Below are 12,982 nucleotides of genomic sequence, written 5' to 3'. Positions count from 1 at the left end.
CAAACTAGCAATGATGGATAGCAGAAATGAAATCAATAGAAATAAAAAGCTGAAGAAGATGCAAAGCAAGAAATAGTAGCTCCAGGCTATTAAGTAATGAACTCACTAGTGTCAAAATTGTGTGATTATGGAAAGAATGATCTTTTTAAAAAAGTGTTTCTTGTCCTTATTATTTTTAGCTAAAAGAAAAGGCAAAACTCCCAAGAAGCCACCACCAGAGGTTGCGATACGACGTTTGAGAATGAAATAGAACTCAGCTCAAGTGCTCACAATGGGCAGAAAACAAGATTAAGTAGAGTGCTACTATAACAGAATGTTCTAAGGAGCTGGGTTTGTTTTTCCCCTGAGGTTCTCAAGAGTCTGATGCAGACATTACAATAGTATCTAGGAAGCCTATTACAGTAAAGAGAACATCAGAAGAGTGCTTACTGTTGTTGTAAAGCAAGGATAATTCTAATACTATGAAAATCCCAAATCATATTAAGGGTTACCTTGTGCCTGAAGATGAGATATGTCCAAACCTTCCCTCAGACGGATGACAACCACTCCATACTGATAGTCAAAAGCATCACTGAAATAAAATAAAGTGGGAAAACCAGCGAGCAGTCAGAATTGGCTAATTAGTACAATTAATGTGAAAGGACAAGCAAGTTTGATCAAGCAAACCATATAGGAAATGTCTCCACGGGTCATCCTATAAAACAAAAAATGTACTTAAAATACTGTTCTTTCTAGCTTCAGCTTTTTGTTCAAATGCTATCCATTGGCAAAATCATTACAGGTAGTCTTTGACTTAGAACAACTGGGTAACGTCCATATCACACAAAAAAGCAAAAACAACAGTACATAATCACAGTTTTATAATCATACATGTAGCACCACTTCTCCAGGAACAATGTATCCTTCCACACAATCCTCAAAGCCAATGTCTTTTTCCCACCCCAAAACAATATCAGGGATATGACCACTCCCATCTCTAGGCACATTATTCCAAAGAAAAGGAACTGCCACAGAGAAGGCTTGCCTTCAGAAATCCTACTAGAGATACTGCCTAGGGATTGTGACCTGCAGCAAATGTCCTCTTTGGAATTCATTGGAGGGGCCTGAGCCATAAACACTTTAAAAATAATGACAATTAACTTGAATTATACCAATATGCTTTCTGACGACCAATGCAGCTTTTGTAATAGATATCTAATCTGAGTAAACTGATCTGATCTACTGCATTCTGGAGCATCTATAGCTTCCAAATAGTCTTCAGAGGCAAGCCAGTGTAAAATTAATTGCAAAATCAAAGTATAAAGTAACAAAAGCATGACTAATAGATAACAAAGCATGTTGGTATAGAACTAGCCCACATAAGACTGAGCAGTGCTGAAAGTCCTCCACTCTGCTTTTCCAGCAGGAGCTGTAATGATGATAGGATCTCAGATTGTACACTTGCATTGCAAAGTGAGCAATCTAGGATCAAAACTCTATTGAAATTAGCTAATTTCTCAACCCACAGCCACACTTGCCATGCTGGGATTCAATTTAAATCTGTTTGTTTTCATCCAGACCCTAACAGCCTCCATACATTAAAAAAGAACTTTGTTAATATCTCCTGTTTGACCCAATAAATAGATGAGATAATGATACCTCATCTTATGAAATTGAATAAAAGTTCTCAATGGCTTCGTGTAAATACTAAATATAAGTGGGATAGTTGTGCCTGGCAGCCCACTGAAGAGCTTCACCTCTCTTCCACTGATGGATCACTTATATGATGTCCTCACTCTCAACCTTCACAGGCAATCTAGAAAAATGACACTGAAAAGGAACTGAATATCATTTATCCTATGTTATTCTAAGATCCCCCTTAAAGATATGTTGTCAGTTCATCAGCAATCCAGGACCCTGTTTTATTGAAATCTCAGAACATCCACAACAGGAGTGGAAAAAAAGCTCCTTCTCTCCCTGCATATAATCAAAAGGACTCTGAATGAAATATGATATCCACTTCAGAACCATCAATATGCCTAGAAGATCAGTTTATAAGGCAGTATTGTACTGAATTACTGCCCACAATATCAGAACATACTAGCAGAAAAAGGCTGTTTATAATTATTATGAAAACTTGATATGTATAGCTATTTGGTTACAAGAACAATATCTTAATTACTACTTACTGTAATAAGTTGATGTAGATGTCAACATCATTCATATCAGCTGACTGCCAATCCTTCTTAAACCCGAGAACAAGAATATTTGGCCTCATTCTTCCTAGACCTGCAGCCTAGAAAAAAAAGTACATACAGCACTTTGGAATGGTATGCCATCTTTAAACTTTGCTTTATTCAGGTAAGATAAAACACTGGAATTTTTCTACCCTACCTAGTCCTATGTTTTACTGAGAATCATTTGACAACACTAGCTGAAATTGTGAAGCCCTCTAAATGCCTCAAGATGAGTAATGAAGTAAAAACTAATCTTGTAAGCAAATTTAAGCCCAAACATGTAATTTAATGTCTCAAAACTCTTCCTACATTTTTAATAAGAGCATTAGAATAAAATTATATTATAAAATTATATTAATACATACGTAATCCTTCTCCCTACATATAATGAATCATCAGTCTCCGGAGGGAGAAAAACAGCCCTATGAGCAACCCAGAAGAAGGAAAACGGGCCAGGGCGGCTGTTTTTGTCCTTCCCAGGCTCCTAGAAAGACTTTGGGAGGATGAAAAACGGGTCCACCGCGCCATTGCATGCCAAAAGTAGAGGGAGGGTGGGGGTCATGTGCACAGGTGCAGGAGGTGTCGCGCACAAGCGTGGGGGGAGGGCGCATAGAATTATGGATCAGGGCATGCACAACCCCATGCTCCCCCCGCTTTTGGCATGTGATGGCAAACAGATTAGCCATCGCTGGAATAGGCTATAAAGAGATTCTGAGAACAACACCTATTTTCCTACTAAAATAATGTACTGCAGGGTTTGCAGTTGTTTTCTGATTTCTATCAGCCACCTTCTAGATTCTTCTAATGAAAGTCAGAAAGGAGGGTACAATTATAAAGGTAAAGGAACCCAACAGAATTATCTCCGTAGAGACCTAGTATTTTTTATTCTATTCTGAATGAAATTCTTTCTGAAAGGGAGCAGGAGAGTGGTTTTGTCATCTTGTAAGAGCACACAGAATTTTATAGCTTTAAGACTTACTTCAAATCTATTGTCATGTTGCCGTCTAATGAAGAGAATATTCAAATACACATTTCTTGAATACGTGCACCTTTCATTAATATGGCAGAGTAGAAGAAGGAACTCTATAAACTGTAGCAATTTTTAGAATGGTCTGCAGCAAGTGAGAGGCAGTGAATTGTAATCCAGCTTCACAATGCATGAAACCCAGCTGCAGAAAAATTAGTTTCCCTTTCTTTGCTTTTTGATACTCAAAACCAAAAGAATGTCAATTTCTAATACATGAAAAACAATCAAGCTTCAATTTCTGCTGTATGAAAAACTGTTCACCTATTTCTCACCATTTTTATTTTCTGGATATTACTTTTCCTATAATGTAGTTCTAAAACGTGTGTAGATAACATGTATTTATAAACAGAAATTATTAATTAAACGATCTTGTAAAGCCTTCCCATCTATCGGGATGTATGTAACTATAACACAAAATATACAAATAATTTGCATAATATAATAAAGAACACAAATAATTGCAAAAGAGAAATCTCTTTTTTAGAAAGACCACCTACCTGCATTAAGTACTGGGCACCATCTCTCATGTCTTCTGCATGTACTGGAGCATAAAATGCTTTCATTTTGTTTTTAATAAGCCACCGTTGGTACTTGGCCAAGTCAGCTGACAATTCCTTCATGGCTTGCCTGCGAGGACCCTAAAAGAAACATAACCCCTGATCAAAATTTTTGGAAGAAATTTAAATGTGCATTCCTCTTTGAGGACCATGTACTGTTCTATCAAAAGATATGATATCTCTTAGATTAGATAAAAAAAATATCCTAAACAAATTATTTAGAACATAATTGAAGAAACCATGAACTAGCATTCTTTTTTAACACAAAAGCCAAACTAAAAAAAACCTTTACTGATAACCACTCTCACACAATTTAGAAATCTTACATACCCTATATGAATGAGCAATATGTACATAGTGATTTTTATATAGATATATATATATAAATCACCAATATATATGTTACCCATTTCACAGAGTATGAGAAACTGCAGAAACTGTATACCTAAAACCTTCTGCATCTCAACTATTTTTGTGTACCATGATATCTGAATATTAGATAGACGAGGCTGGTCAAAATGTTCCTCAGTAGCTAGCAAACAACTCATTCTCCAAGAACATCTTATCTGCCTGCTTCTATTCACAATTACAACATTATCAAACTTACATAAGACAAACATTACTCCCTATACAAGCAATAACTGGTTTTACAAAAATAATATAAAAATGGACAACAGGCAAAACTATAACAACATTTTAATATTTCATGACACATTATTAAATTGTAACCTCCAGCAGCAAAGGAGCTTAATAAAAATCGATTTCAGCCTATACCCTGAACTAATATTTTAAACTTGTATCATGCTATGGATGTTATTTGTAATACTGATTGGCAAGATCTTTGTATCAATAGTAATCTTTGAATAGTCGCTGTTAATTATGTTACATAAAAAAGCAATTATCTGAAAGGAAGAGTTTTCTTCACCTTTACCTGCTTTATGATTATTAAGAATCAAGATGTGCTACCAGCTTTAAAGATAAAACTATTAAACCAAAATTTATTTGATACCATAACTAGAGTATCACTATTTTTTTATTTCCTTTCTTCTATTTCATGCAATTTGCATTATCTTAGACTTCTAGATAAACAAGGGAAAGGGGAAAATAACAACGGGACAGAAATATTTTTTTGGAGAAGTATACCCAATTATTTAGAGACTTACCCTATGTATGTGACCACAGATCATCAATCCTACGTTTTTGGTGAAGGCATGGACCAGATGAAGCAAAGCTGGACGTGAGTTTGGAGCACCACTCATGACAAGGCATTGTGGCCTATTTTTAGATGCAAACAACAGTTAATATGTACATTTTTGCAATCCAATCTGAACTGCTGTTAAAATGTTGCCATTAAGCAGAATCTGCACATGAAAACAATTCGGAATTAGCACCATGTTTTTCGTGTGACTGGAATCACCATTTGTAAAGACTCCCTTATACTGGCCTAGAATAATGTTGTCCAAGTGAAAAATATGGTCTACAAATATATTTACTAAAATAAAGACATGGATTCTGACCTAATCTATTGGTCAGGGACTAGGTTGCAGTATATCAAAACAAAGGAGATAAATACAACACAAGGGTGTAATAATATTTTGATGTTATTGTTAAGCTATCATGTAAGCAAATTCCCCACAGAAAAAAAAACCCGACTTATGAATCTTTGCTGCATATTGGCCTTGGCATATTTAACTTGGTGTTACCATCTCTGGGAGATTGTAATTAATAAAAACACTAAGTTTCAAAATTCCTCTTCTGCGATCCATAACAATATCACACAGTGGAGCTAGAACCACTTATATGTTTTGTCAGAGGAATGCTTAGTCCAAATCAGCAATAGGGAAGTACATTAAATGAATTCTGTAGTAGAGAAGTACATTAAATGAATTCTGTAATCTATGCATATTTCAAACCATATTTACCATATCATTAATCAAGTCACTTTAAAAGATCTTAAGGAAAATGGTAAATAGGCACTAATATGCAAGATCAATAAGGCTATAATAATTCTATAACCAATCAATACCAATAGCGATACTTTTGAACATTCCAATTCAGTGTAAGTCAACTAACCCTAATTTTCCAAACATTTGATTTCAAAAATATATTTTTTTTCTCCCCAGACTGCTGTTCTTATGCTTCAAATCTAGTAATATACAGATTACTATTTTTCAAGTTACCTGAAATTTTTTACATGGTCTTCCACACCAGTAAGGCGGACAGCATGCTGCAAAGCATTCAGGTAAGTCAAAGCTTGAGTTGAGGAACCCCAGTTCACATCTGCAAAAAATAACTTTAATGTTAAAACATAAATGCCCTATAACCATCTTAATTTCAAGAAAACATAACTGAATGTTATACTCATGCTTCTAGTTATCAGGGAAGTCACATCCCAACACGACTCAAGAGTTAAGATAAATTATCTTAGCACTTCATTAAGAAAAGAAAAAAACCACATAGGCAGTATCACTAGCAATTTACTTGATCCTAAAATGTATTTTTATAATCAAATACAGTATCTTATGGAGGCATAAACTGTTGTCTTCAGACAAGTTCCAAGAATAATCAGATATGCAAATTTTTCAAATTTAAGGGTCCCTTTATATTTTTTATAGCTAAATAAAATGGGGATTCGTCACATTTTAATATAAAGGATAATTAATAGTTACCATGAATATATTTATTAGAAAAAAGCTCTAGCTAACTTTCTAAGAGTTTTCTTAACTATAGATTAATGACTGTATGATACGATTATAAGAAATTAGAGTAAAATATTAATTGGTAAAAAGAATTAGAATGGCATTTCTGGACAAACAGTTTCAGAAAAAGATGAGGAAATCTGAGCTCAAAAAAAGGTATAAGAATCCTATTTGGAAAAAGTCCCAGAGGACAGTAGTAATGATTGAGAAGCCAAAAGGCTATACTGTGAGGTAATAGTGAACTTTCAAGGCACAAAGGAGAGTATCAGATTTCAGATTTATGACTAAAGAAACTTAAAGAAGAAACCTAAGGAAAAAGATACTGAAAATAAATTGATTCCAAAACCCAGATGTAACCAAGAAAACCTTTACTGCCTCTCTTCAAAGCTTTGTGAATGTTGCTGAGAAAGAGCTTACAAGAGTCTGGTCTGAAAGAAAAGCCATTGAAGGCATATTAGCTAAGAAAGTCTTGCAAAATAGGACTGCTGTGTAAACATATAATAAAATGCTTGAACTATTCAAACATTATTTGAAAAGTAGTGCTTTATTTCCCTTTGTTACTGATTCCCTCGACAAACTGTTACTCTGAAAAAAAATGGTTTCAATTTTACCATACAGACAAATCCTGATTTTAATTTACTTCACCTAAACTTAACACAAGGCTTAGAGTGAAGTAGCAGCAAAGGGGAAAACCATGCAAACCCAACAGGCTAAAAAAGATGTACCCACCTGGCTTCTTGTAAGTTACATAAATGTAGAGTCCTAGAACAATAACATATGTGAGGAGTGCTGCCCACCAGTTAATAACAAACATAACTATGCAGCAGAGAATTGCTCCAATTAGAGATATCCACATGTTGTAGTATTTAAAAGCAGGACGCCAGCCTATTCAAAAACAAATAAACATACATATATACATACATACATATATACATACATACATATATATACACACATGTCTATATATCTATATCATATGTTATGACATATATAAAACTTAACCTTTAATTGCCACATTTAATACGTTGTATAAAAAACCTGTTACATAAATTTTCCAGCATTCATATATGCAGTTGCTATTACAATGTACTTAAATATATCAAAAATGAAAGAAAATAGTATAATAATACTATGCCTTCTCCCCACCCTCCAAACTTCCAATGCAAAGTGATTACAATCTGATTAAGCTAAAAATTATTTTTATTGCTGATGGTGTTTATTTTAAAAATGAATGTACAATTAGCATTGTTGAAAAGTATTTTTAAAAAGACCCCATGCTCTCACTAGGAACAATATAAAATCCATACCTGGTGATTTTGCCAGTGAAGCATGGAACACGGAAAAATTAATTAAAGCATAGGAAGCCAAGAAGAAATTGGAGATAATTGGAGCAATTAAATTCAATTCGGCTGCAAAGACAGAAACACATAATCATATTGATTTTTAGAGCAGACTGCTATGGAAAAACAGCTCCTTACTTGAATTGGTAGTTCTTTTGATTTTGTATTCTTTTATAGTGAGGCATTTACATGAACGAAAGACATAACTTCCAAGAGTGATGCTGCAAATTAAAAGGATTGCCTTCTTCATATATGCAGACATATGCAATCTGGATTAGGGTGGCAAAAGTGGCTTTTCTGCTAAAGCTTTTTACACTATTTGGGATAGCAGGATGAGACAACTCTAGAACTGAAATCAAGCTGAAATACCTCTTACTAAGAATATAGCAAAATGTATAAATACACAGAATCAATCTCTCTCTCTCTCTCCCTCTGCTCTTCTCAGCACAGATTCCACAAAACCCCCTCCCAAACTTTAAGAGTATGCAAAATATTTAGAACTAGAAATATTTCAAGTCTGAAATATTTCAAGTCTGAAATATTTCGAGCTTTCGAGAAGCATTCCAAAACTGTATTTAGGGATCTTGAATTCTGTTCTAATGGATGGAATACTATTGGGATACTTCAGGTAAGTATTTGTATAGCTGCTCTGAATTGATATTTGATTTTAGACCAGGTCATGTTAATAACTTATTTTTAATAGTGCAATATTTTGCACACCATGACAGTTAAGCAGGTTAATTTACACAGGAATCTTTTTCATAGTGTAATTGCAAGGTAGAAATACTTCTTTGCATTTGTTAATGTTGAGCGCTGGATTAACCAAAAGATTGTTCAAATATTTAGAAAATGAGAAATTCTAGTGACAAGCCTTTGAAGTCTAACTAGTTAATGTGACTGATGAAATTAATCTGTATGCTGTGTTTCCCCCAAAATATGACGTCCTGATACTAAGCCCAATAAGGCTTTTCAGGTCATGCCCTAAAATAAGCTCCCTCCCAAAATTAGCACCCCTCCCAAAAAAAAACTACTAAGCCGCATGTGCAGGTGTTTCCCTGCACAGACTGGCTAAGAGATGCAATGGAGCTGCCAGAGTCCGGTAAGATGTGCGTCTCACAGCCCAGCCAGCACTATCCCCCATCCCACCTGCCAACCCCCAAATTGCGCTCCAGTCAGTGCAGGGAAACACTTCACGAGTTCGAGAAGCTGTTGATTGCTCACACTCGTGAGAATTTTTTCTTTACTGTGCAAAGTGTTTCTTTGCACAGACTGGCCAAAAGACGTGATTGAGCTGCCAGTGTCCGGTAAGATGCGCATCTCACGGCCTGCCCTGTCCCATCCCACACCCCACCTGTTAACCCCCAAATTGCGCTCCAGTGCGAGACGTATGTCTTACCAGACACTGGCAGCTCCGTTGTGTTCATCACCGTTGTGCTCAGGGAAACACATTGTAAAAAAATCCTTCTCGCGAGTTGAGAAGTTTGAACTTGTGAGAAGTTTTTTTTTACAACGTGCTTTCCTGGACACAATGGTGAGAAACGTGATGGAGCTGGAAAGGTAAGACGCGAGTCTCGCTTTTCGCCCGCCACCTGCCAGAAAATAATAAGCCCCCATGATAAGGCCAAACCCTTATTATGGGAGTCGAAAGAAAATAAGACCCTGTCTTATTTTGGGGAAAACACGGTAAAATTTGTAAGGCTCAGTTCAGGTATTGTATTGTCATATTTTATTTCCACAGATCATGCCACATAATTCAGAGTTTTTAAAAACGTTTTGTATACAAATATGATTTAAACTAACCAATTAATATGAATCCAAGAGCAATCAAAAAAGTGAGAAGATACCCTCGTAAAGGTTCATTATTTTTCCCATAGCCTTTAGCAAACATCAGAAAACCTGGATAGATATTGTCTTTGCACAATGCCTAGGATCAAAAGAGATGGCCAATTAAAGTATGGACATATAAAAACACACTCAAGGCATTAAATCTTAGAAGACAAGGACCAAGCACACATAGGCAGTAACAAAAAATCCAATAACATTAAAACTATACAGATCATCAACAATATAGCCACAAGACGATATAGTTGATAGACAAAACAGCATTATTAGATATATTGTAGGTTTTTTTTTTAAAAAAAGAATACTACATAAATTATAAGCAAGTTGCGAAAAGTATTTTTTTTTAACATGGATCATGTTTGAAGAAAACAATGAAAACAATCCTTCTTACCTGAAAGATTTTAGGTGCGCTGACAAGAGAGGCTAATGCTGAAGAAAGAGTTGCAGAAAATATACCAGCTGTTATCAGTGGGGCAAATCCTGCTACCATGCTCATTACCTGTATATTGAATAAGAAATAAGAAAATAGTTTGCCTGCAAGAATTAATGTTGTGAAAATGGAATCTGTATTAACACTGACTATATATATATATATATATTTTGAAAGCAAGGTCCACACTGCTTACATTTAAACATTTTAAACTGTTTCATAAATGAATTGTTAATTTTTTTAATGGAAGGAACCTAGATTATCCAAATTCCCTAGATCAGTGGTCGGCAAGCCGCGGCTCGCGAGGCACATGCGGCTCTTTACACACTTTAATGCGGCTCTTCTGTGTGCCGGGCGCCCGCTCCCCTCCCTCCTCTCGGACGGCCGCCCCAAAAGTCAGGACTCTGCAGCTAGCCTCTGTCAGTGCGTGCCCTGTGTGCAGCCCCTGCGGCCGGCTCCACACATCTCCAGTCGGGTCATGTGGTATGGGGGGGGCGTGACTTTCTGTGTAGTGCGGTGGCGGCGAGGCAGCATCCTCTCTCTGTCTGCCGCCCTCAGAAGAAGACTGTGCCTCCCAAATCAGCAGCGTGTCATCCGGTAGGTGTAGCAATGGCCTGGCCTGCCTGCCTCTGGGAACTCAATTTCTGGGACAGAAAAAGGAAGGGTTGGGAGGGAATGGAGGGGGGGAGGGGATGAATATGAACTATATGCCTCTGAACTTGGAAATGAGAGATGTGGGCAGGGCCAGGGAGAGACAAATGAAAGGGGTGACTGAGGGCCATCATGGAGGTGGGGGATGATTATGAATTATGTACTCATATGAGAGATGTGAACTGTGAACAGGGCAAAAAGTGTGCCTAACTATGGAAATGAGAGATGTGAACAGGGCAGGGTAAAGAGAAAGGCGTGATGGCCATCATGGAGGGGGGGGGAATGTGACATGAGGGGGGAGAAATGTGACATGAGGGGGAGAAATGTGACATGAGGGGGTGAAATGTGACATGAGGAGGTGAAATGTGACATGGAGGGGCAGAAATGTGACATGAGGGGAGAAATGTGACATTGTGGGATTGACATAAAAAGGGTTGATGTGAAAAGGGGTGTGTGGACATAAAATTGCGGAATATCGTAATCTAGGAGCCAGCAAAATAAGTTAGTGGCCAGGTTCTGAGGTCAATATATAACAGTACCAGTGAGGACTATTTGAGTGTGTTTTCACATACTTTTATATGTACTTTTTTAGTTGTATCTTGATTTTTATTTCATTTTATGTTGTCATTTTTTACTTTTATTCAACTTGACTGCAGAGCCAGTGCAATGTGTGCATGCCTGTTTTATTACTTTTACTTCTTGCCTACTGTTTGGGTGTATCCATCAAGGTGGAGAACCCTGCTTAAAATATCCATGATGAGCCCCACTAATTTTATAATACTATTTACACACACATAAGATGCCATATATGTGTCATCCACAGATAAATATTTAACGTTATCGATAAATAATATCGTTCTAAAGTTTTTGTTTTATTAGTTGTGTTATTTGTATCCTCCCGACCTATGTGGATACTTGCATGCAGAATATTCTCAATAAAAACTTATTGAAACTAAAAACAGTGTACCATCCTATGTATTTTCGATTTTAAAAATGTGGCTCTCAAAATAAATTTCAATCGTGGTTTTGGCGAGATTTGGCTCAGTTGAAAAAAAAGGTTGCCCACCACTGCCCTAGATGGAAGGAGCCTAGATTATTCAAATTACCTAGATGGAAGGAGCCTAGATTACCCAAATTACCTAGATTACTCAGATAGCAGATAGGCAGATAATATTCCTTTAAAACTGTGGTTTTAATTTTCCTATTTTAAACAATACTTATGTGATATTTGTTAACACTATTTGTCTGGCATGTGAGTGATACTGTCTCACCATTATGAGTTACGATTCACCCTGGCAAGCTCTTGGTTCCAATTACAATACAAATTTGTATTATCCCACTGAAGGGGACCAAACTTATTTGACCTTTATTGGACAGGAATTTAAATGTATTTTTTTTTCCTCATAGTGTGAACAATTCCTATTTTGAAACAGCTGTATGATGGTGGGTAATATATGGGCTGTCAATGAGATTATTGTCCTGAAAGAACTACTAAGTATTTAGAGGTTTAAAACTTTTTAAATTGTACAAAAGAAATACAACTTTCTCAAAAAATTGAATGGCAGTATTTCTAATTAAAATATTTGTTGCATTCTCTGTTTGGCCTCAATGTCCTTATACTTTCTGAAAACTTGAAGACATGAAAAGTGTTTGCCAAGACTAAACCTGAAATTATTATTACAGAAAAGAAAAGAAAAACAAATGAAGTTGACTGGGTGACTTTGATTCAGTCACTCTCTCTCAGCTCAATCTACCTCACCGGCTTCTTGTGGGGAAAATAAGAGAAAGGAGTAGACAGTCCTTGAAATACAACGATAATGAAGTCTACTAATTATGGTTGCATGTCACAATGGCTATTAAGCAAGATGGCCTCACTTAATAATCCCACTCCCTGCTCCTCTGATACAGTCATTAAATGAATAGGTCTTTAAGCAGAGTATGGGGTGCCTCAGGCCTCCCAGCACAAGCCTAGGCCCAAGGCCCATCTGCCCTGTCGAGCCCCCCCCCCCCCCCCACACACTGTGATCCATTTCTTGCCCTTGGGTCCCTGCAGGCTTTTTAGGTCCAAGCACCAGGCAGACAACAGGTCTATGCAGGACGTTCCCTTTAATCCTTAAAAATAAATATATAAATTTTAAAAATTGGACACTAGAGGGAAGTAAAGATTTTAGTTAAAGGATAAAATTACGCAAGCCTAATTAACAGTTAATTAACTGGGAT

General features: G+C 36.4%; 1 protein-coding gene across 2 annotated transcripts in view; it reads right to left on the bottom strand.

The window, feature by feature from the left end:
* SLC12A2 (solute carrier family 12 member 2) overlaps positions 1–12,982 on the bottom strand; it is a 48,166-nt gene that overhangs the window by 10,372 nt on the left and 24,812 nt on the right. For both annotated transcript variants that reach the window (XM_081943298.1, XM_081943297.1), the window contains exons 12-20: positions 10,073–10,180; positions 9,640–9,763; positions 7,807–7,908; positions 7,229–7,384; positions 5,981–6,080; positions 4,964–5,075; positions 3,741–3,881; positions 2,169–2,275; positions 492–571 (exon numbers count right to left, since the gene is read on the bottom strand). In XM_081943298.1, coding sequence (XP_081799424.1) covers positions 492–571; positions 2,169–2,275; positions 3,741–3,881; positions 4,964–5,075; positions 5,981–6,080; positions 7,229–7,384; positions 7,807–7,908; positions 9,640–9,763; positions 10,073–10,180 — 1,030 coding nt within the window. The remainder of the gene's footprint in view (positions 1–491; positions 572–2,168; positions 2,276–3,740; positions 3,882–4,963; positions 5,076–5,980; positions 6,081–7,228; positions 7,385–7,806; positions 7,909–9,639; positions 9,764–10,072; positions 10,181–12,982) is intronic.

The sequence above is a fragment of the Natrix helvetica genome, assembly GCF_964273705.1.
Source record: "Natrix helvetica genome assembly, chromosome: 2".
NCBI lineage: Eukaryota > Metazoa > Chordata > Lepidosauria > Squamata > Natricidae > Natrix > Natrix helvetica.
Note: the sequence above shows the minus strand (reverse complement) of the source record. Positions and strands in the feature narration are given on the sequence as shown.